Source organism: Onychostoma macrolepis, chromosome 10 (genome assembly GCF_012432095.1).
Source record: "Onychostoma macrolepis isolate SWU-2019 chromosome 10, ASM1243209v1, whole genome shotgun sequence".
NCBI lineage: Eukaryota > Metazoa > Chordata > Actinopteri > Cypriniformes > Cyprinidae > Onychostoma > Onychostoma macrolepis.
In genome coordinates this window covers 19,547,593-19,571,262 of record NC_081164.1, presented here as the reverse complement: position 1 = coordinate 19,571,262, position 23,670 = coordinate 19,547,593, and the positions used below count along the sequence as shown (strand labels likewise).

Here is a 23,670-nt window from a genome sequence, read left to right as displayed (position 1 = left end):
TTCCAGTGACCTCAACCCATGCCTTGCTCTTTCATTGGCTGTAGCTCGTCACGACACCTGACACCATGTGATGTCGAGTCGGCCGACCGGGCCAGATATTTGGCATGCTAGATATTTGTTTGCGTCAGTGAGCCTCTTTGGTGCATCGTTGTGTAGTTCACACATAAAGATTGTAGCTCGCCGATCACCCACTGATTTTCCCCCGATTACAGCCCGTCCTGTCTTAAATTGGGTTTAAAATCCTGTAGTGTGAACTAGCCTTTAGTTAACCATTTTTACAGCTCCGTGACAGTTCACTCCATTCACTCAGTTCGCTCCGTGAACTGTCAAAACACCTCTCAAAATGCTTGCTACGGATATAGCAACGTTAGGTCTTATTTATTTTTCAATGTGTGAAAAATGAAAAATGACTCAGTGTGCAATGACCTTCAGTGTGCAATGACCTTAAACCTACCTACCATAATGGAAAACAAATAATTTATCAAATAATAATTAAAATGAGCATTTATTTACAAGACAATGTTAAAAGAGTAGTAAAAGAAACAATGCATAATTTACAGTAGGATGTAGGCCTACTACAAATACTATTATTTAACCTTCACAAAACATCACTTTAACCCTCACATGATTAACAATCTTCAGTGGTAGGCTAATAAAAACACTTTGACTGAATGATTTGTGGTTCAAAAAATTTCAAAAAAATGTTTTCCCTATATTTACAGGAATAATCTGTAATAACATTTTATGTAAAATTACACATTACTCTGTAATTTAAAAAAAACTGAAAATTTATGTAATACCGAAATACAAACAATTATCTGTAAATTTAATGGGGGAACTTTAAAATACAGAAAATATTTGTAAAATAATAGGTATTTCACTGTATAATTAAAAAAGGGACAGTGTAGGGTCACAAGCGTTAGGAGTTGTTGGTACTTCTGGGCCTGAAGGAAACACCACATATTAAGCAAATGACTTAATATTTTCGACTTGAAGATTGTAGACGTGCTCTTGATTATCATATTACCATAGAGCAACTGAATCTCTTCAATGTCATCAGAGGACAGAGAGGAACGATCCAAATCAGTAAAGGTGTATGCAGGAAACATCAGAGCGCCAGGAACTTTGGAATGAAAAAGACCCAAAGAGTGACCAAACTCATGGGGTTGCCAGTTGGCTGAAAACACAGCGTATTTCATTTCATTCATCGTCATGTGCGCTCGTACCTGTTGGTGTCGTCAATCTGGCAACCTGTGTGTGCGTCAAGTCTGAAGAGGAGGGGCCGGGTGAAAAAAACCCTCTCCAATATTTTGAATTTGGACTGCAATACTTAGTTTGACCACTTGGTATGAACAATCCTACATACAGCACCTTAAATAACATAAAATGTCTCAGGTCACGCATGTAACCATGGTTCCCTGAAGGGAACGAGAAGCTACGTCGAGGCGCTTTGTGAACGCCTTCAGCGTGAATGCGCTCTGAACCACGTGTGTAATCTGTCCAATGGATGGGCGAGACGTCACGGGCAGGTGACATAAACGACCAGGAAGCTTAAAAGCACGTGCGGTGGAACCGGCGTCAGCTTCCAGGAGTGAAGCAAGCGCTCGCAGGGATGCCGGAAGTATAGCCTCTATGCTCGCACTGGACACATACAATTAAGCTTCTGCTGGTTGGGCTTCCTGAAGGCGACAAGGAGCTCCCAGCACCAGGCCCTGAGACAAGAACCAAGGTTGTCTCCACATGTCTAAGGCACGTAGGCATACGTGAGAGTGCACGACCGAAGGGAAGAATGAGAAGTATTGGTATGCTTTGCCCCCAAAAGCAAACCTCAGGAACTTCCTGTGAGTGAGTGGGAAGGATGGAGACGTGGAAGTATGCGTATTTTAGATCAATCGTAACAAACCAGTCCTCGGACCTGATCTGAGACACAACCTGTTTGAGTGTGAGCATCTTGAACTTCAGTCGCATGACTGAGCGGTTCAACTGACGCAGATCTAAAATGGGACACGACCCTCCATCCTTCTTTGGAACTATGAAGTACTGGCTGTAGAACCTGGACTCTCTTTCGTGAGGAGGGACCACCTCGACGGCCTCCTTCCTCAAGAGAGTGTCTACTTCCTGTTTCATGGTCAGAGCCTGCTCAGGGCCCACCAGTGTGGGAATCACCCCGTTGAAGGAATGCGATAGCCATTTTCTACAGTGTGAAGGACCCATTGAGACACATTTGGCAGTAGTTTCCGCACTGCCAAATAGTCTACTAAGGCAACCAGTCTCTCGAGACTGGCCTCTGGTGTAGTTAGAGCTGCTAGCTCGGTGCCCTGAAGCGGAGGACCGGCAGGAGACAGCCGAATCAGCTGCTCTAGAGACCCCTGAAGGGGCGGCGAGCCTCTCAGCTCCGCTACGTTTCTGGGAGGAAGTAACTGAGAGAAGCGCTTGCTGGAGACCGCTGCGCCCTGGAACTTTGACACTGAGGAGAGACAAATCAGCGGTTCTGCGGAGCTCTGTGATGTCATCAGGTGTGAACTCCTCTCCCTCATCTAGCTCCTTAAAGGAACACTCCACTTTTTTTGGAAATAGGCTCATTCTCCAACTCCCCCAGAGTTAATAAGTTGAGTTTTACCGTTTTTGAATCCATTCAGCCGATCTCTGGGTCTGGCGATAGCACTTTTAGCATAGCTTAGCATAGATCATTGAATCCGATTAGACCAGTAGCATCGCGTTCAAAAATGACCAAAGAGTTTCGATATTTGTCCTATTTAAAACTTGACTCTTTTGCGATTTTCTAGGCCGATTTGGCTAGGAACTATACTCTCATTCCGGCGTAATAATCAAGGAACTTTGCTGCCGTACCATGGCCGCAGCAGGCGCAGTGATATTACGCAGCGCCTGAAAGTAGTCCCCAGCTATATTATAACTAGTTACCTAGTACCCCCATCTGAGGCTTGTCCCCTAAAAATATCATTACAAGCGACTCTGTGTATTGAAAATAATATAATGGACATATACTTAAAATAATTGTGTGAGTAGTAAAACAAAATAAACGAAAAAAAAACGTTTTAGGTTCAGAAATGTTTTGATTCCCCCCTCCCTTGCCTCATAGTGGTTTGGTCCACTGCCTGCTTTCCTTCTTTACCGATACACACGAGTCCGGTGAGAGAGAGCAAGTTAGTTATGTGTAAGTAGGCTGTCAAGGCTATTTTATTCTCTTTAAACATCGGGTGAAATGGTTCTTTCTCTTTAATACAGATGATGCTGGATCATTAATAAATTAGTCATGACAATTTTATGATATCCTTGATGTTTTTTCTATGAGCAATTATAAGGTTAACAAGCTTAATACATAGCTTGTCACCCACTACAACTAACATGGCGACAAGCCTGTGTGTGAACTGATATTAATAGTAGTAGTAATAATATTGTAGTCCTATGTGTTGGGTTTCGTTCAATATGATGTTAAGTGGCAGATCAGTGGGTTTAATGCGGTTGAATTAATGCGAAAGAGAAGTAAGTTACTTGGTTTCAGACAAAACCTAAAATACTATAGATGACGCAAAATAATAATTATAATATGACCGCGTGGTGAACCGAACTCATATTTAAACATGGTCCATGCTGTGTACGCATATCTATCCTTACAAGTACAATTTTGGCTGTATTATTTGTGTCCCCTTCAAAAATTGCTCTTCAGAAATTGTATGTGTATTGTCCCCCCCTACTGTTAGATGAAATTTACGCCCCTGTCAGTACCGGCTCGTTTTCTTTCAGTTTATTTTCATTAATTTAAATGTGTGCAGCCTTCCGTGCAACATGATCTCACAGAATTCCGTGTAATGTTCACGGACTTAATTAACCTCCGAATCTGTGGTGGCATCAGGGAATCGCTGAAAATTCCGTGATGGGCTCACAGAAGTGATACCAATGTAAGTCAGTGACAGGCATCAGCCGTGCTCCACGCACGGAAACCCTTAGCATCAATATGCCGACGCGATACTGGGGAATTTATCATCATCATTATTGTTCAGAACTGGGTAGGTTTAGGGTAGGGGTGGGGTCAGGTACTCCAGTGAGAGTGTAACTGCATCGGAGTCACTCTTTTTACGTGGTCCGATGCAGCGCTGGTGTTGAACCAGTGAATTCGTGCATGGACCACGGCTGATGCCTTCTGTGAGCCCATCACGGAATTTTCGGCGATTCCGTGATGCCACCACAGATTCAGGGTTAATTAAGTCCGTGAACATTACACGGAATTCTGTGAGATCAGGTTGTTCCGTTTGAGAGGCACCCATAGATGAGCTTGAACTGAAAAAAAGCTCTGAATGAGGAGTCGATTCCTCTTGATGACTCTCGATTCCCAACGCCTCGGAATCGAGGAATCGATTGTTTTTGGAATCGATTTCCAGCTCTACTGCACAGGTGTGTGCGTAAAAAAGCACAGGTAGTCATAATCGCGATGGAAAACTGCATACACAAGAGCAAATTTCACCTTCAACTAGTGATGTTAAATTCGTGAACGAATCTTTTTGGCGAACGAATCGTTCTCGTTCACGTAATCCATTGACTCATATTTCTTGTTCACTGAAATTCCTCCCTTCAGATCAGCGTGGCGCTGTTAGCTCTGCGGACTGTTTCATCCTGTCAAAGACTGACTAAACCTTGAGCCAATAGCATTCGAGTATGAGATGTGACGGAGCATGTGATTTGTTGAATGTAGTGAACGAATACGCCCTTCACTGACCGAATTGCTTTAGGGTCTGAACGAGAGAGAGAGACGAGACCTCCTTCGTGAATGGGTTGAATGAACTGGTACATCTCGTTCGTGAACATAAAGAACCAGTTGTTGAACGATAATGATTTGCAAATATATATATATATAATAAATATACAAAGTACATTATTATGATCATATGTATACAAATTTTATTTTGCGATATTTGACAGCACTAATATATATATATATATGTAATAATATTTCATATATTTCATTGTGGAATTGTCTATAACAATAATAATAATAATAATAACAATAATAAACAGGAAAAATATAGGTGCATTAATAATAATTAATATTTTTAACATTCATTTAATTTCTTTTGATTTTCATTGAAATGTTTAGTAGCAGTCCAGCCATCCATAGTTCAACAGAACACGATTCACTCGTCTTAAAGTGAAATTATACTCCGTTTGTCTTGAACCTTCTGAGAAATACAGATAACCTAAAAAGAAGAAAAAAAAAATGATTACAGTGAGGGAACACCATTAAATAATGAATGATTGAACAGCCAGTGTTTTTGTTTTATAGTGTTTAAACTCACCATAATTTTCAAAAGCAGCATCCACCCGTGACCCAATGCCAGGGAAATGATGTCGAATAGTTTTAGGAAAGCCTCTGTCCATTTGAGCTGTTCTTTCATTGAAGCTACACCATTGTTAAAATTGTGTTAGTTTTGATGTTATTTTGAAAAATCAACACAATATTAAGTGGAGACAATGGTTCATTTAAGCTAATCATTCCTTTTTTTCTTACCTCCAGTATTTGGTTCCAACAAAAAACAAAGTGCGCCCAGTTGATTTTACATATACAGCTGCATCAATCTTTCTCACGTATGTGGGAAACCCAAATTCGGTTATGGGTTTGGGATATCCAGGTAAAGTAGTTCTGCCTTTTACTGCCCAGTACTGCTGACCTGTATGTGGAAGACCACACAACTGACTACTAAAGTCTTGTTCTACACCACCCAAAGACTCTTTAGGAAATATAACTTTACCTTTGATGAGTCAGGTTTATTTGTTGATGTTCTAACTCCTAAAACATGATACAAAATGGGGGGGGGATACATCTTTATTGATAGTTTTATAGTTGACAATGCTCTCCAGTTGCCCTACAATATGATCTATTGTATTTCATTTATGTGTTTTCTGTCACAAAAAAACACTTACCATACAGGGCCTGGACCCCAAGTCGGTCATCATGGGGTAGTGTATAGCCATTCGTGTTGACGTATCGGTAATATTCAAACATGAGAGCCGAAGGGTCTTTGGAGTGCTCTAGTCCCAGTGCATGTCCGAATTCATGAGCAGCCACCGAAAGCAGGTTTATATCTGAAGTACATTTTATTATTTATTATTTAAAAAATCATAAAAGTTAACATTCACATAAGCATGTGATTCTGTGTGATTTGTGCATTCACCTTGTGAATTTAGGGTCCACCTCTCATCCTCATCAAAGTGTGTGTCTCCTCCCTGCTCTGGACCGGGTGCGTTGGCATGGGCCAGAACCCCATTAGCCCCTTTAAATGGGTAAAAATCTCCATGATCTATAAAAGGAAACAAATATGGAATAATTAAATCCGTTTATGTTTTGAAAGAAGTATTTTATGCTCACCAAGGATGCATTAAAATAAAAACATTAAAACGGTAATATTGTGACATATTACTATTTAAATTTATTTCCATTATTATCAGTGCTGAATTATTAATCATTTTTGAGTAAACCATGATTTTTTCAGGTTTCTTTGATGAAGAGAAATTAACAGCATTTATTTAAAATAGAAATCTTGTATAACATTATAAATCTTTTTACTTTCACTTTTGATGCATTTTAGCGTGCGCTTACTGAATAAAAGTATATGTGTATATATAAATATATATATATATATATATATATATATATATAAATCCTATTTATCCCAAACTTTGAAATGGTATTGTATCACCGCAAAAAAATATAAATTAAGCAGCACAACTGTTTTCAGCATTGATAATAATAAGAAATGTTTCTTGAGCACCAAATGAGCATGTTAGAATGATTTCTGAAGGATCATGTGACACTGAAGACTGGAGTAATGATGCAGAAAATGCAGGTTTGCCATCAAAGGTATAAGTTACATTTAAAACATAATAATTCTAATAATTCTAATAGAAAAAAGTTATTTTAAATTGTAATAATATTTCACAAAAGGACTGTATACTGCATTTTTGATCAAATAAATGCAGCATAAGTGGTCTTTCAAAATTAGTGTAGAAAATTTGAATTATTCCAAACATTTGAGGCTACTGTATTTATACCCACATCCTGCTTTGAAGAGAATCATGATATCAGCTGTGCCGCTGTAGATCTGTTTGAAGTCAAGTGGAATAACATCACTGTAGAGCTGGAAAGCTTTGGAAAGCTTAGGCTCTCTTGCTCAGCTGCGATGTATATTCAGTTATTCTAAGAGAAGAAAAAAACAATTCATGTTTAGTATCCAATTACAGACTACAACCTAGTCTATCTATCTATCCATCTATCTATCTATCTATCAATCACCCAAAATCCCAGTAGCATTTTGTACAGAAGAAACACATTTTCTCAGTCTGATCAGGTCAGGTCTATTCTGATTGGTTGAATGAAGGAGTTAAACCTACCTGTATGTTACAACGCTCTGCTTCCACCTGGGGGTGGAAGTGGGAAACTGTGGGGGGAAAATCATCATAATTTCCTAATATTGACTGATGTCATTGTGAGCTTTTGAGGTATATGTAAGGTTTTGGATAGTAATGACTCAAGTGTTACTACATCCTTCTGAAGAAAATACTAATTATTTGGATCAGTATTCTAAAGTGAAGATCACGGTAACCCACTAGTAATGATTTAAGTGTTACCAAATCTAGCTAAATGAATTACTAACCAGGACCTTACAAAAACCTCAAAAGTTTGCAATGACTTCAGGCATTACTAGGGAGTTATCACGATCTTCACTTTAGAATAAAGATCCAAAAAATTAGTAATTCCTTCTGAAGAATTTGGTAATGCTTGAGTCATTACTAGTGGGTTACCATGACCTTTACTTTAGAATGAATCATACATTATGCATTATTCATATTAATTATCAACCTGTATACAGTAGTTCTTATAGTTCTTGGGGAGGTATGAAAAAATAGTTACTGATTAGCTAATAGTGAACTACCACATTCGACTAAGCACGATTACTTACTAATTCATTAATCAGAGTTGCTTGTTAGTTACTGAGTGCTATAATATTGCATTACTCATGTGTTCTTGTGTAGTTATTCATTAATGATGGAACAGTATTCTAAAGTGTTACCGGGAATAGTGCATCTGACCCTTGTCTAAGTTCTGTCTTAAATCAAAAGATATATATATATATATACACACACACACACACACACACTACATTCCAAATTATTATGCAAGTGATATATCAGTAGGATTTTGGTACAATAAAGAGTCCGATTTTTGATTGTGTTGTTTTTCACATCTTTTTAGTTAACTGGTATCAATCTCAGACAGGTTTGTTCAATAGTTTGCCAGTTCTTCTTAAGTAAATGGAAACCCTACTTAAAGAGGCTGTTCCGCATTATTAAGCAAGTCACAGTTCTCATGAAATATGGTGAGGATAGAGCTATTTATAGAATAATCGTGTTGGATAGAGCTATTTCTGCTGCTCATCGGAACACACGCAAATGTTGAAAGACAGAACCAACCAATCACAGACAGCGTTCGTTGCTCACTCATGGCTCAGTTACAGTGCTTGTTCAAATAGGGCTGCGTTTCCCAAAAGCGTATCTTGAAAAAGGAGATCTTAAGAAACCATTGCCGCATTATTACATTACTACATATCATCGTTATATATAAAATTAATTCCGAAAAATGCATCACAGTTTCCACACAAATATGAAGCAGAAATAATCAGAAATGTTTCAGCAAATAGCCTAATATTCGAATGATTTCTGAAGGATCATGTGAAGACTGGAGTAATGATGCTAAAAATTCAGCTTTGATCACAGATGCATTTTAAACTATATTTCAAAATATATTAAAATAGAAAGTAGTTATTTTTAATTATATTTCACAATGTTGCTGTTTTTACTGTTTTTCTTTTTTTGTTCAGATAAGTGCAGCCTTGGTGAGCATGAGACTATTTAAAAAATATTACAAAATCTTAATAACCCCAAACTTTTGTGTACATGTAGGCTAATATTTATTTTAAATAGGCTGGTTTGTGCAAGTAAATTTATTTAAACTGGTTGTTGAAAGTTCAAATAGATTGTGTTATGTTCTGTAATTGCTGTTAATAAATCTGACAGGAAAAAAAATATATGCTAAAGTTTCACCTTTAGGGGTACAACAGCCTGGCAACCTTTTACAAAAATTTACCATGGTTTTATTACAGTAACCACAGTTTACCACAGTATTTGTAGTAAAACTGCAGTAACCACAAATTTACCATGGTAATAATAATAATAATACATTTTAGTACTTATGTAACCAGGGGCGGATCTACCGGGATCTACCCCACCTGCCACCCCAGAATTATCACAGAATAAAATATAAATGTAAGCAGTGTTTCATGTGCTACTTTTCAGCTGCGGCGATGACAGCGTAACGGAAAATAACGGCAAAAAAACAAGTCTTTCACTAAACTTTGCACGATGGTTGCATGCGCACGCAGCGCGCCCAGTGTAGTCGGATTCATTAACAAATGACTCTTATGAACCGGTTCTTTTTGAGTCAAAAATACAAAGCGCAGCCCATTCACTAACAAATTGATTTTACATTTGTTCGTGAATCAGATACTGCTTCTCGGTTTATTCAGAAGTCCTCTGAGAAACCTAATCCCATCCGGATATGTCTGAGATTCATCCTGTAATTGTTTGGTGATCTGATTCTCCGACCGCTCGCTCCATCATGCACTGTAAAAAATAAGTGTAATTTTAACTGTAAAATTTTGTAAAAACGCTAGTGAAAAAAACTGTTAATATGTTAACAGTGAGTTCCTGTACTATATACAGGGAAAAACTGTAAAGGATCTAACCAGACATTTCATGTAATTTTACAGTAAAATGCTGTTAATTGAACAGTTTTTACAAGTAAAAATAACAAATCAATGTATAATTTACAGTCAAAAACTGCAAACTGATATTCCCAGAATTCCCCGCGTGACACTCCACATTTGAAAGTATTTTGTTTAAATAATCATGTTTTTTAATAGTTTTTGTTATCAGTTATGTACATTTGGGCTTTATGTTACATCTTTTGTTGTTTAATGAAAGTTTATTGCATTGTTTAAGTATCATTTGTGTTACCACAATGGTGTTTTGTGTTTGCATGAATGACTCTGTGCACCTTCTATATATTTGTATATACAGTGGGGCAAAAAAGTATTTAGTCAGCCACCAATTGTGCAAGTTCTCCCACTTAAAAAGATGAGAGAGGCCTGTAATTTTCATCATAGGTATGCCTCAACTATGAGAGACAAAATGAGGGAAAAAATCCAGAAAATCACATTGTAGGATTTTTAAAGAATTTATTTGCAAATTATGGTGGAAAATAAGTATTTGGTCAATAACAAAATTTCATCTCAATACTTTGTTATATACCCTTTGTTAGCAATGAGAGGTCAAACGTTTTCTGTAAGTCTTCACAAGGTTTTCACACACTGTTGCTGGTATTTTGGCCCATTCCTCCATGCAGATCTCCTCTAGAGCAGTAATGTTTTGGGGCTGTCGCTGGGCAACACGGACTTTCAACTCCCTCCAAAGATTTTCGATGGGGTTGAGATCTGGAGACTGGCTAGGCCACTCCAGGACCTTGAAATGCTTCTTACGAAGCCACTCCTTTGTTGCCCGGGCGGTGTGTTTGGGATCATTGTCATGCTGAAAGACCCAGCCACGTTTCATCTTCAATGCCCTTGCTGATGGAAGGAGGTTTTCACTCAAAATCTCACGATACATGTCCCCATTCATTCTTTCGTTTACGCGGATCAGTCGTCCTGGTCCCTTTGCAGAAAAACAGCCCCAAAGCATGATGTTTCCACCCCCATGCTTCACAGTAGGTATGGTGTTCTTTGGATGCAACTCAGCATTCTTTGAGTTTTTACCAAAAAGTTCTATTTTGGTTTCATATGACATTCTCCCAATCCTCTTCTGGATCATCCAAATGCTCTCTAGCAAACTTCAGACGGGCCCGGACATGTACTGGCTTAAGCAGGGGGACACGTCTGGCACTGCAGGATTTGAGTCCCTGGCGGCGCAGTGTGTTACTGATGGTAGCCTTTGTTACTTTCGTCCCAGCTCTCTGCAGGTCATTCACTAGGTCACCCCGTGTGGTTCTGGGATTTTTGCTCACAGTTCTTGTGATCATTTTGATCCCACGGGGTGAGATCTTGCGTGGAGCCCCAGATCGAGGGAGATTATCAGTGGTCTTGTATGTCTTCCATTTTCTAATAATTGCTCCCACAGTTGATTTCTTCACACCAAGCTGCTTACCTATCACAGATTCAGTCTTCCCAGCCTGGTGCAGGTCTACAATTTTGTTTCTGGTGTCCTTTGACAGCTCTTTGGTCTTGGCCATGGTGGAGTTTGGAGTTGGACTGTTTGAGGTTGTGGACAGGTGTCTTTTATACTGATAACGAGTTCAAACAGATGCCATTAATACAAGTAACGAGTGGAGGACAGAGGAGCCTCTTAAAGAAGAAGTTACAGGTCTGTGAGAGCCAGAAATGTTGCTTGTTTGGAGGTGACCAAATACTTATTTTACCGAGGAATTTACCAATTCATTCTTTAAAAATCCTACAATGTGATTTTCTGGATTTTTTCCCCTCATTTTGTCTCTCATAGTTGAGGTATACCTATGATGAAAATTACAGGCCTCTCTCATCTTTTTAAGTGGGAGAACTTGCACAATTGGTGGCTGACTAAATACTTTTTTGCCCCACTGTACTTCTACTTGTGGTGAAGCTGTGATGAGCTTTGATTCTTCATGTGGCTTTCTCTTTTACCACCTGCATTATTATGCTGGTTGTCAGTATGTTAAAGGTACAAAACAGATTTTAATAGCAGTGTGTGTTGTTGAATGTAGTTGTTACGGGACTGACGAGACGTGAGACGTGCGGATCCATGTGCAAGCTTTTATTGAAGAGAGACGTGGTCATAACAGGCAGGGTCAAACAATGGCAGACAGGTATATCAGAGGTAATGCAAAGACTAATCCAAAACAGGCTTGGGTCATATGACGGCGAACAGTATTCAAAGGGGCGAGACAGGAGAGGTAATCCAAAACGTCAGCGATAGTCCAGGCAGGGGAAAACACAATCCGACAAAGGCGAGGCAAGGCAAGGCAAGACTAGGAAAACTAACGGGGCTCTGTAGGGCAGCGATAAAGCATACAATACTCGGCAGTGACGGAAGGAAAGTCCAGGGTTGAAATAGAGTGTGTGATTAGTGAGAGCTGTGTGTGCAATCAGTGCAATTGTAATATGTGACAGCTGTGTGATCTGTGCGATGGATGATGGTGAGTGAGTGACCTCTGGTGGTGAGTGAATAGAAGTACAGACCAGATTCGTGACGGTAGTGGTTTACATTCAAATTTCCCTGTTTGTAAATTACAGTTTTATTCTGTAAATTGTACAGTTTTGTTCTGTAAATGTGTTTACAGTTTTTTCTGTATTTTTTACAACCACAGCTGCCAGAATTATTTTGTAAAAACTACGGAATTTTTTTTACAGTGTGTATATAGGCTTTTCTGCCATATCGGACGAAACAATAACATGGAATCAATAAGAAGATGCCGATCACGAAAACTAATAGCAGAGTTAGGTAAGAATCTTGTATTGCAGTTTTCTAGCAAAGACACATTTCTCAAAAAGTTTAACAATGAGTAAGTTAAACATTAGGCAGCAAAACCGATGACGCAAATCAGAATCTCTGCATCCTAACAACGGAGAGACGAGAGAGCTGAACGAATAACATACATGGGTTTTATACTTACACATTCAGTATAATTACAGTACAGTACCAGTACATGATGGAAATTTCGCTCTTCTATATGTACAGTAAACTGTAGCACATGTTGTACACCTTCAGACGTGTGACTGTCAAATTTTATTTGTAACCATTTTTTATGTGTACTGTATGTTTGCAGAACTGAGAATGACTGCCTAGAGATATAGCTAGTCTTGTGTCAGGAGACCAGGAAACTATAGTACTGTACACTGTAATGAAATTTGACCAAATGTGCAGAGGATGCTGAATGTACTTTTTTATTTATTTTTTTTACTGTACTGTATTGTGGTGCATACCAAGTTCATATACAATTCTTTAGTATTTGAACTTTTCTAGTGTTTTTCACCTACTGCAAGATTACTTTACAGTAGTAAAATGAAAAGTATCTGTTCCCAAAAGTATCATGTTGTTGGCTGCTGCCTGAACATGTCAGACAGAAGTTTGTGTTGTGGATGACTTCACCTCTGACGCAGCTGAATTGTCCCGCTTCAAAAGGATTAGCGGTTAAGAAAAGGCATCAATTCATAAAAAATATTTTAAAACATTTGTGAACATGATAAGCTTTATAGTTTTGCTGACTAAGAATTTGAAAATGTACCACTTGAGAAAATAGTGCCAAAGTGACCAAGATAAACTCTATAAGTCTAAATAGTTTCCAAAGTGGAAATGAAAATGAAAAAATGACTTGAATGGGTTCTCGGAAGTCAAACTGACAAATTAACTGAAATAAAATTAAATAAGCATCAAATGTTTTTAGTCTAGCCAGTGACAGGCAAAAAGCAAGGTTGTTGTTGTTTTTTTTCTCTTCTTTTCTTTTCTTAGTTCAGGTTTGCATAAACACTGGAATTCCCTTCAGGGCACATCCAGTGCGTACGAGTTTCCTAAATCCTGACATGAATGAAAGATAAAAATACAAAAGCACAACCCCTGAGGCTGTTTAACAGAGGCACTTCGGAAAACACTTATTCATGCCCTAAAATGTAACCACAGGAAATATGTCCATATATGTCTGAGTGACCCATAAACGTGACTGTTTTTTTTTTGTGGTGTGATGACACACATACTCATCCATTACTCAGAGACTCATAATACTATATAAACCCCAAGTGTCACATGCTTTGACAAAAAGTCTGACGTCTTATAAAGCTTTAGAGTTTTACTTATTTTTGAGAGCTTAGATAGTTTGATATTTTTTACAAAGCTAATTTAGGATTTATAATAGTTATATAGGTCTGCTCTGTAAATCAGATCTTTTAAAAAGTTAAAGTCCACACCAAAATCAATATTGCTTCCAAAATGAAGACACTCACATGCTGTTAAGTTCAAATAGGCACTTTAGTTTATTTGAAAAAAAATGTTTTACATGAAACTGATTGTGTAAAAATACATTCTTCAAGTTATATTCTAAGTCCAGTGACAAACAGCAGAAACAAGAAATTAATTAAACAATTAAATATGTACATGCATTTTAAAAATGCTGAAGTTGTAAAATAACTTTTTAAATTTACATCCACCGCTTCTTTCAGGGAAGCTCAACTAACAGGGCAAGAAAAAGTTGTTCTTCAGCACACGCAAGTACCTCTTACTGTATAATCCGAACTCATACACATTTGTCCCACTGTAGAGATAAATGTAACCTGGAAGAAAAAAATCATTCAGTTTTATGACGTATAATCATTACACATTAATGCTTGTAGAAAACTGATTTGAAACACCTACCACTGGATATGTGGGCAGCTGTAACCTCTCCAGTCATCTCTGGAAATCCACTTTCCACTCGTTGGGGATACCCCCTGTCCATCTTCTTTGCCCTCTCATCATAGCTACCAAAAAAAGGGGAAATTTAACATTCCAACAGCTTTTCAGAGCTAACTTTAAGTGCTTTTGTTAATGATGCAGCACTTGACCCACCTGTAGTAAACTTTGTCAATGAAGAGCAGTGTTTTTCCTGAGGATTTATCATGGACAGCAGCGCTAACTTTTCTCACCGATGATGGCAGACCAAAGCTGCTGAGAGTCTTGGGATAGCCGGGCTCAAGACTGACGCCATTAAAAGCCCACACTTGTCTACCTGTAAACAAAGACAGACTACAATAAGAGTTTTTCTGAGCATGGATATAGAGATTGTAAGTGTGATTGTGGTTTCAGCATTCCCAGACTGTCTGAGAAGATACCTTTGAAAAAGAAAAGTTTATCTCGCACTGGATCTTCATAAGCAGCATCTATATTATCAGGAGCATTGAGCCAGAAACGCTTGATCAGAAGTTGCGTTACACTTCTACTCGGAGATCTACGCCAGAAAAAGCTGCAGAGAGAGATAAGTCATTTAATTTAAATATTTTATTTCTATAAATAAAAATACACAGAATTTTTATTTGTATTACCTGTCCTTGAAGAACATTGTTTCACCCCTTAGAGTTGTAACTGCATCCAGGATCAGATTTGGGTCACAAGCGTTAGGAGTTGTTGGTACTTCTGGATCAGGTCGGGTGAGGGTTCTGTCTCTGTTTGGGCCTGAAGGAAACACCACATATTAAACAAATGACTGAATATTTTCGACTTGAAGATTGTAGATGTGCTCTTGATGATCATGTGCTTACCATAGAGCGACTGAATCCCTCTGATATCATCAGAGGGCAGAGAGAAACGATCTGGATTAGTAAAGCTGTATGTGGGAAACATCAGAGCCCCACGAACGTTGGAATGAGAAAGACCCAAAGAGTGACCAAACTCATGAGCAGCAACCAAGAACAGGACAAATCCTGTGGAGAAATTAAGCAGCACGGTTTAGGTACAAATAAAAATCAAACGTGAGTGGTGCTGAAGTTACAATCTGTGGTATGAGTTTATTGCACTACTAAAATTAAGAACTTCTGAAAACTAGGCTACATTCAGCAAAACTCACCTTTTGATGAACAGAAAGTGAAAAACTCATCATCATCAAAATGTGCATCTCCACCGATTCCAGGAGAGGGAGTGAAAGCATGAGCCAAAGTGCCTTGTGGTCCATCAAACGGGTAAGCATCACCATGATCTGAAGGAAAGAGATTTGTTTCATATTTAATGTTCAATAAATAAGTTTTTGATATCCATAAAGAGATCTTCTATTGTAATAGACAGTATTAAAGTTATAAAAATGTTTATAAATCACAGAACCTGGCCTTCAGTTACAGTAAGACTTTCAAAGTATTTTTTTAATTAGGCTTATAACGATTTATTCGACTCTAGATGCGATCTTGGAATAATCATGAATTTTAAGCTCTTAACCATTTTAAATGCTAAATTTGAGAGAATTTGTATTCTTTAAGTAAGTGTACAATATTTGAAATACATGGGTATCAAATAAATTATTTTACAAGTGCAAAGCAAGTGTCCCCTCACACAACATTCAAACTTTGCTATTATTTTCTCTGAGATAAACCTGTGCCATTTTATGAACATCATATCAAATGTGGTCTTGAGATAACAGAATAGATTGTGACTATGTGTTGTGATACTTGGATTTAACCCAAATATTCACAGCACTAACTGCAATAATTATTTCACTGAACAATCGCATTGTGATGTCAGTACATGACTAATTGCTCTGAATTTATCATCAGTCACAATTAATAAACTGAAAAGAATTCAACAAAATATAAACCCAGATAGACAGACAACTTACCTTTTGTAGCAAAGGAGATCATTATGTCAGCTGTGCCGCTGTAGATACGGGTGAATTTCAGAGGAGTGACTTTGGCCCAGACCTGCAGGGCTTTCTCCATGGATTCATCCACTTCAGCTGCCGACATGTCAGGGGTGTAGTTCACGATTCTGTAAAAACACCATAGTCTGTATTTGCTTCTTTCAATCTTTTGGTATGATATCAAGAGAACTGTTATTATACGCACCTGTAGGTGAGCTTGTTGGTCTGCCATTTGGGTTTGCCATTAAATGTGGAGTAAGCAGCAACATCTGGAACACCACAGCGGGGCTTCTTCATCATCTCCATTGTTTCTTTATCCAGCTTTCCAGTCATCTTAAGCCCCAAAAACTTCTGCATCTCTTTCATCTTCTCAGTCAGTTGACTGGCCTCTCTTCGGATGGCAGTTGTGTCATCTGTTTCATCTGTTAGATTGTAGAAGCTCTTCAGGTAATGCTATAGGATAAAAAAAAACATGGAATTATTAGAGAAATGATGAGCAAAGACAAACAAAACATACGAACAAGTATTAGGTCTATATTAAAACAAAAAAAACATACCTCTGCAGTGGCTTCATCTTTGTCAGCATGCTGTAAAATCGGTCCAGCGTGAATAACAACCAGGCTTGCAAGAAAACACAGCTGGCCGTGAATCCTCATGTTGTGAGCTGCTTCTTACACTCTTATGCTTCTGACTGGCAAAGGTTTGATCGAGGCTTATATACTCTTAAAACTGTGAGGGTTTGAGCAACAGGTGAAGTCATCAACCACAAGTTTCTGTGAGTAAACCATTAAACTGACAGACAAGACTGTAATTACAGGATTACCAGCTTCCTTTAACACAAACCTTTCCTTCTAGCCCAGATATTCCTGTGAATTCTGTTCCACACACTTTTATTTAACAGCAATATTCCTTGATATGTATATACACACAAACATGTAAACACTTAAACATTTATGTAAACAGTTTTGCTTGAATGTAAATTATTAAACCCTCAGCTGTGTTTTTCAGAACTTTCATAATACAGTGATGATTATTACAAGCATTTTGTGAATCTTATTTTGGTGGCTGTGTGTTTTTACCTAAATTTGTCTAAAACTATTAAATGAAATTTAAATCATTGTAAACGTAAATGTAAACGTTTTTTCAATATTTTAAAGTATTACAAATTACCAGTTAACAGGTTTTTAATAACAAATGTTTTTGTACTGCCCTTTTAAATTGTTCACATATTTATGGGTAATACTGAATCACAAAACCTCAAGTGCAGAAGTGACGCTTGACGCAGTTATTTTTTACTCTGATTGCACTAAAATAATGAAACCATTGTTCCCTTATCAGAATGAGAACAGCAAGAAATCAATAGACATACATGGACATGTCAGACACGGTCTCAGAGGAAGTTCCTGATTCACCGTCATCTCTGGTTGTGATTCATTGGCATGGCGTCAGTCACCCAACAACAACTGGGATGTCCACTGTGTTCATGTGTGAGCGTGCAGGTACTTATGGAGGATTGAAATGCTGATACACATCCAAACAAACCTTAAACACCTCCACTTACATCCTGAAAAGGAAAGTGCTCTCTGTATTCTCTTATAAAATGGCAAATGTTGTATTTTTAAGGTTAGAGTTTCGTAAAAAAATTTACAATTTCAAAACATGCCAAAGGGAAATCCCCAGGTTATGAAATGAGGCTCTGCATGTACAGTTTATGTAGTGCAGGATTTAGTTTTCTTCTTTGGTTTTCAATTGTCCATTACTATTTTCATATAGGAATTTTGCCCATATGTGACAGAAATAATATACTTGTTTTTATTTTACAAACACATTGTGGTAACAAGACACACTCATTCATTCCTTCAAAAGCTCATATGTAGAAACACTTCATATTATATCAACGGCAACATGTGCTGCTGATCTGACATTTTATAAAAGGCTTATTTATTGTTGCGTTTAGATTATTTGATCTTTCAGTTTTTAAAAGAGTCTGAAAGGCTCTGAGTCTTGAGTATTTCCCAACCAAACACAATTCTTGCTTTTAAAATGAACATGCTTGCTTTTGAATGGAATTAAGCTCTTTAATTGATTTTGGAAACAATCAATACATTAAAGGATTCTGTAAATATGCATTCTTTTAAAATCATAACAGCAATAAATTAGAAGTCTAATGACAATTTGAATGATTAATGAATAATTGATTTAATTAGTTTTAATTTTTTATAAGCACATGTATTAAAGTAAGTGCTGTAATTTTGAAACACCCTGTTGCACTCCATCAATGTTTGAGAGAAGCTGACTAACAGGGCTGGAAGTAATTGCTATTCAGCAAGCGAAGGAGCTTTCTGTTGCTGGAGCTGAACTCAAACAAATTTTTCCCACTGAAGAGATAAATGTTATCTGGAAGAAAAGAAGTAAATTTGTGCATTATTGCAAGAATAATTTCTTTGTGTTGTTGCAGATCTGTAGAAAAGCAAGTTAGAAACACCTACTGTTGGACATGTGTGCTGCTGTAACCTGTCCAGTCAACCCTAGAAATACATTTTCCACTTGTTTGGGATACCCTTCGTCCATCCGATTCTCCCTCTCATCATAGCTACCAAAAATAAAATAAAAAACAGGAAATGTTCAATTCTGATGTCTTTTCAGAGTAAATTTGAAGGGCTTTTGATTATGATGCAGCACTTGACCCACCGATAGTAATATTTGTCAAAGAAGAGCAGTGTTTTTCCTGAGTTCTTGTTGTGGACGGCAGCATCAACTTTTGTCACAGATGCTGGCAGACCAAAGCTGCTGAGAGGTTTAGGATAGCCGGGATCAAGATTTTGGCCATTGAAAGCCCAGACCTGTTTACCTATAAATAAATGCAGGCCATGATAAGAGTTTCTCTGAGCACGGAGATACAGATTGTAAGTATGATTGTGGTTCCAGCATTCTCAGATTGTTTGAGAAGATACCTTTGAAAAAGAAAACTTTATCTTGCGCTGGATCCTCATAAGCGGCATCTATATTATCAGGAGCGTTGGGCCAGAAACTCTTGATTGGAAGTTGCACTCCACTTCTGCTTGAAGAACTACGCCAGAAAAAGCTGTAGAGAGAGACATTCGATTTAAATATTTTATGTTTATACTGTATATAAAATACTCAAGTTTAGTATCTGTTTTTATGTATTACCTGTCCTTGAAGAATACTGTTTCTCCCTTAAAAGTTGTCACTGCATCCCAGACCAGGTTTTGACAATCTGTTAGTGGTTTTGGTGAACCTGATGGGATTACCACATAGTAAACATATAACTTAATATTTTTGACTCAGAAATTACATATATTCTCTTGATGATCATATTACCATAGAGTGACTGAATTCCTTCAATGTCATCAGAGGACAAAGGGGAACGATCTGGATTAGTAAAGCTGTATGTAGGAAACATCAGAGCGCCAGGAACGTTGGAATGAGAAAGACCCAAAGAGTGACCAAACTCATGGGCGGCCACCAAGAACAGGACAAATCCTGTGGAGAAATTAAGCAGAATATTTTAGGTACAAATTAAAAAAGGTTCATTACCGCTCTAAGTTTTTACTTGAAATCAAAGTGGTGTCAAGGCTGTGGCATTTAAAAATATTTTAGCAAAAAAACAACAACAACAGCAACGCACCTTTAGATGAGCGGAATGTGAAAGACTCATCATCATCGAAATGTGCATCTCCTCCGAATCCAGAACCAGGAGCAAAGGCATGAGCCAAAGTGCCTAGTGGTCCATCAAACATCATACCATCACCATGATCTGTAAGAAAGAGTTTATTTGTCTTCTTCTCTCCTTAAATACACACACACACACACATATATATATATATATATGTATGTATGTATATACAGTATATATATATATATATGTATGTATATGTAACATAGAGAATCTGTATTCAGAACTTTCTTTTAACATCTATATCACTAAAACACCAAGTTTAAATTTAGTTCAAAAGAATTCATCAAAATGAAAAGCACATGGTTGTTAAAATATGAATATAGATAAATTAATAGATGAAACTTACCTTTTGTAGCAAAGGAGATCATTATGTCAGCTGTGCCGCTGTAGATACGGGTGAATTTCAGAGGAGTGACTTTGGCCCAGACCTGCAGGGCTTTCTCCATGGATTCATCCACTTCAGCTGCCGACATGTCAGGGGTGTAGTTCACGATTCTGTAAAAACACCATAGTCTGTATTTGCTTCTTTCAATCTTTTGTATGATATCAAGAGAACTGTTATTATACGCACCTGTAGGTGAGCTTGTTGGTCTGCCATTTGGGTTTGCCATCAAATGTGGAGTACGCAGGAACATCTGGAATTCCACAGCGGGGCTTCTTCATCACCTCCAGTGTTTCTTTGTCCAGCTTTCCAGTCACCTTAAGCCCGAAGAACTTCTGCATCTCTTCCAGTTTCTTGGGAAGTGGATCCTGCTCCCAGGCTGCGGGATCAGGAGGCTTATATACCAGATTGTAGAAGCTCATCAAGTATTTCTAAAAAAAAAAAAAATTATTATATAAAGGAATTATTGGAAGAATTAGGAATATGACCAAACCAGTAAACAACTATATATATTTATCTATATATCTATATCTATATACACACCTTATACAGTATATATCTAGATACAAACCTTTGCAATGCCGTAATCGTCAGTGGGCTTTAAAATCGGTCCAGCGTGAATAACAAGCAGCAGACTTGCAAGAAAACACAACTGGCGGTGAATCCCCATGTTGAGAGTTGCTTCTTCTGTTTGTGTGCTTCGCTTCTGACTAACGAGTGTCCGATGGTGGTTTATATACTCTTAAAGAACTCTGAGGTGTTGAGCAACAAATGAAATTAAATAATCAAATTGACAGGCAGGGCAATAATAACAGGATTTTCAACTTGCCACAGCCTCTTCCTCCTCGCCTAGCTCTTTGTTTTATTTCTCTTTCTAATACCTTTATTTAACAGCAATATTTTTAAGTGTTACTATGTTTTATGAACACAAACAAGATTATGTTATGATTAAAAAATTGCAGGTAAAACATAGTGATAGCGATACAAGCATTACCAGGGCTGTACATTTTTTACTTGATTACTGTATTTATGTTATTTTGGGTGGATTTGTACTTTACTCAAGTACTATTTATAAGGACTTCTTGTTCTTGTACTTTTACTTGATTACATTTCTGAAGAAAAACAGTAGCTATTTTTTACAGTTTTATGTCAACTTGTAAATTACTCATTACATTTTTGCATTTTAAAAACGCAAGTAAAATTATATTGCACAAAATCAATAAATCAATGCGCTAGAGAGCACCACATGGTGTGGACGTAAATTTAGAGAGCTCCTTCAAAACCTCTTTAGATTGATATATTTCTGACTATTTTCATTACAAAAGTTTGCTCAACAATATCTACGAGTGAAATGAAGAAGGCTAAGTCCAAAAAAGGTGATTCACCAACCAGCGCAGGTGAACAAATGTCCGAGTCGTCGTCTAATGAATGCGAGGCTGATGGTGATATTCGCACAGCCTCAGACTCTATTGCTACTCTGACGGCCATTCAACCTATGAATAACAGTGTGAACGATAGATTTAACTCCTTGGAAGCGACTCTATCCCAGTTGCAAACAGCACTTTCTGAAACCACCTCGCGTATCACGGAACTTGAAACATGAAACATGAAAGCCGCATTTCTGATCTCGAGGGCTCTCTTCAGGAAATCCTAGCGACTAATAAGGCCTTGCGTGCTAAACTGGATGATCTCGAGGGCCGCCCAACCGAACCTCCTGGGAGCCGAGAACTTTCCTAAAGAAATTAAAGTTGACCGCGCGCATCGTACCGGCCCTTCACCATCAAAAGTAGGGTGCCCACGAATCATTATTGCGAGGATGCATCATTATCCGGTCAAAGAGATGATACTAAAGCTTGCGCGGCAACATGCTCTCAACGAAGGGCGTTTGACGAAGTGAAAAAGAAGTTAAGTTGAAGGAGGCCGGTATCCGTTTCGGACTGCTGTTTCCCGCGCGGCTTATTGTCACCCAAAGCAATAAAAATAAAATCTTTGGTTCGGTGGCGGAGGCTGAAGATTTTTGAATTCCATCACAGAACAGGAACCTTCCTGTTCTGCAGTTCAGGACTGACTCTTGACGTGACTATGTTTGAAAGACTTGAACTGTTTCTGTTCACTGGTAGCCTTTTTTTGGAGGTTGTGAGTAGGCTATATCTTCAATCGAAAAAAGACACTCATAGACTGTTAACGATCATATTTGAACCTTACTTGCATGTAAATGTTGAGCCTGCCAAACATTTGTATGAATAGTTCATGTTTTATATCTTTGTTATAAGGGTTTTGTGCTAATCTCACTGTAGTTCAGGTTTATAGAGCAGTTCTTTTGATAACTGTCATTCTATTTGTATGGAGGCTCCGAGGGAGTCACTTGTTTTTCTCTATGTAAGGTTATTTGATAGACAGGTTTTTCTTTAACTCCTTATGCTGCCCAGCAGCTCCACTGTTCATATGAGGTTATTCTCTTGGCTTCCTTTGGGGAAGCTGACAAAAGGGGAAGGGTGGGTGATCTTAATTTTTTTTTTTTAGTGATTTTTGCCTGCATATCTCCTTCTCTGATTAATATTCATTCAAACTCTTTTGCAGCCGCCACTACTTCAGATTATATACATTATGGCTGGTAGGGGGCCCTTATTTAAAGGTGGCAATGTCACTTTTGCCAGTTGGAACGTCCATGGATTAAACAATCAGATTAAGAGAGCTAAAGTTTTTCTTATTTGAAGTCTATCTCTGCTGATATATTATTTTTTCAAGAGACACATATAAGGCATTCTGAACAAAGGCGACTGAGATGCAGCTGGATCTCTCAGGTATTCCAGTTTTCTTTTTCATCTAGGGCCAGAGGAGTAGCTATTTTGGTTTGTAAATCGGTCCCTTTCAAACACATATCTACGATCAGCGACCCTAATAGCCGTTATGTAATTGTATCTGGGCTGCTTTCCTCAATTCATGTCACATTGCTGAATGTGTATGGACCTAATTTTGATGACCCCACTTTTTTTCGCAAAGTTTTTAATCTTTTACCAACCACTCTAAACTCACACCTTATAATAGGTGGTGATTTCAACTTAGTTTTAGACCCTGCTCTAGACAGATTTCCATCACGATCTGACATATCCTTGCCCA

The 23,670-nt window shown here is 37.9% G+C and overlaps 3 protein-coding genes across 3 annotated transcripts; all 3 read right to left on the bottom strand.

Moving 5' to 3' along the window:
- Positions 1 to 5,055: 5,055 nt before the first annotated feature.
- On the bottom strand, positions 5,056 to 7,469 carry LOC131547928 (macrophage metalloelastase-like). Its single transcript, XM_058788715.1, is given in 9 exon segments — positions 5,056 to 5,213; positions 5,313 to 5,416; positions 5,525 to 5,684; positions 5,744 to 5,803; positions 5,938 to 6,099; positions 6,189 to 6,314; positions 7,070 to 7,176; positions 7,178 to 7,210; positions 7,405 to 7,469. Coding segments are annotated over 9 exon segments (921 nt in total). The 3' UTR covers positions 5,056 to 5,109.
- Positions 7,470 to 14,202: 6,733 nt separating this feature from the next.
- LOC131548385 (collagenase 3-like) lies at positions 14,203 to 17,133 on the bottom strand. Its single transcript, XM_058789642.1, has 10 exons — positions 17,026 to 17,133; positions 16,674 to 16,921; positions 16,448 to 16,596; positions 15,689 to 15,817; positions 15,384 to 15,545; positions 15,168 to 15,297; positions 14,958 to 15,088; positions 14,695 to 14,854; positions 14,503 to 14,606; positions 14,203 to 14,420 (listed from the first exon to the last, which is right to left on the bottom strand). Exons 1-10 carry the CDS (start codon positions 17,122 to 17,124, stop codon positions 14,320 to 14,322), a joined length of 1,413 nt encoding a protein of 470 aa, XP_058645625.1. The 5' UTR covers positions 17,125 to 17,133; the 3' UTR covers positions 14,203 to 14,319.
- Positions 17,134 to 18,764: 1,631 nt separating this feature from the next.
- On the bottom strand, positions 18,765 to 20,909 carry LOC131548386 (collagenase 3-like). The gene is made up of 9 exons (XM_058789643.1): positions 20,740 to 20,909; positions 20,515 to 20,663; positions 20,118 to 20,246; positions 19,760 to 19,972; positions 19,640 to 19,727; positions 19,423 to 19,553; positions 19,160 to 19,319; positions 18,958 to 19,061; positions 18,765 to 18,865 (listed from the first exon to the last, which is right to left on the bottom strand). The coding sequence occupies exons 1-9, from the start codon at positions 20,889 to 20,891 to the stop codon at positions 18,765 to 18,767; spliced, it is 1,227 nt and encodes a 408-aa protein (XP_058645626.1). The 5' UTR covers positions 20,892 to 20,909.
- Positions 20,910 to 23,670: the final 2,761 nt, after the last annotated feature.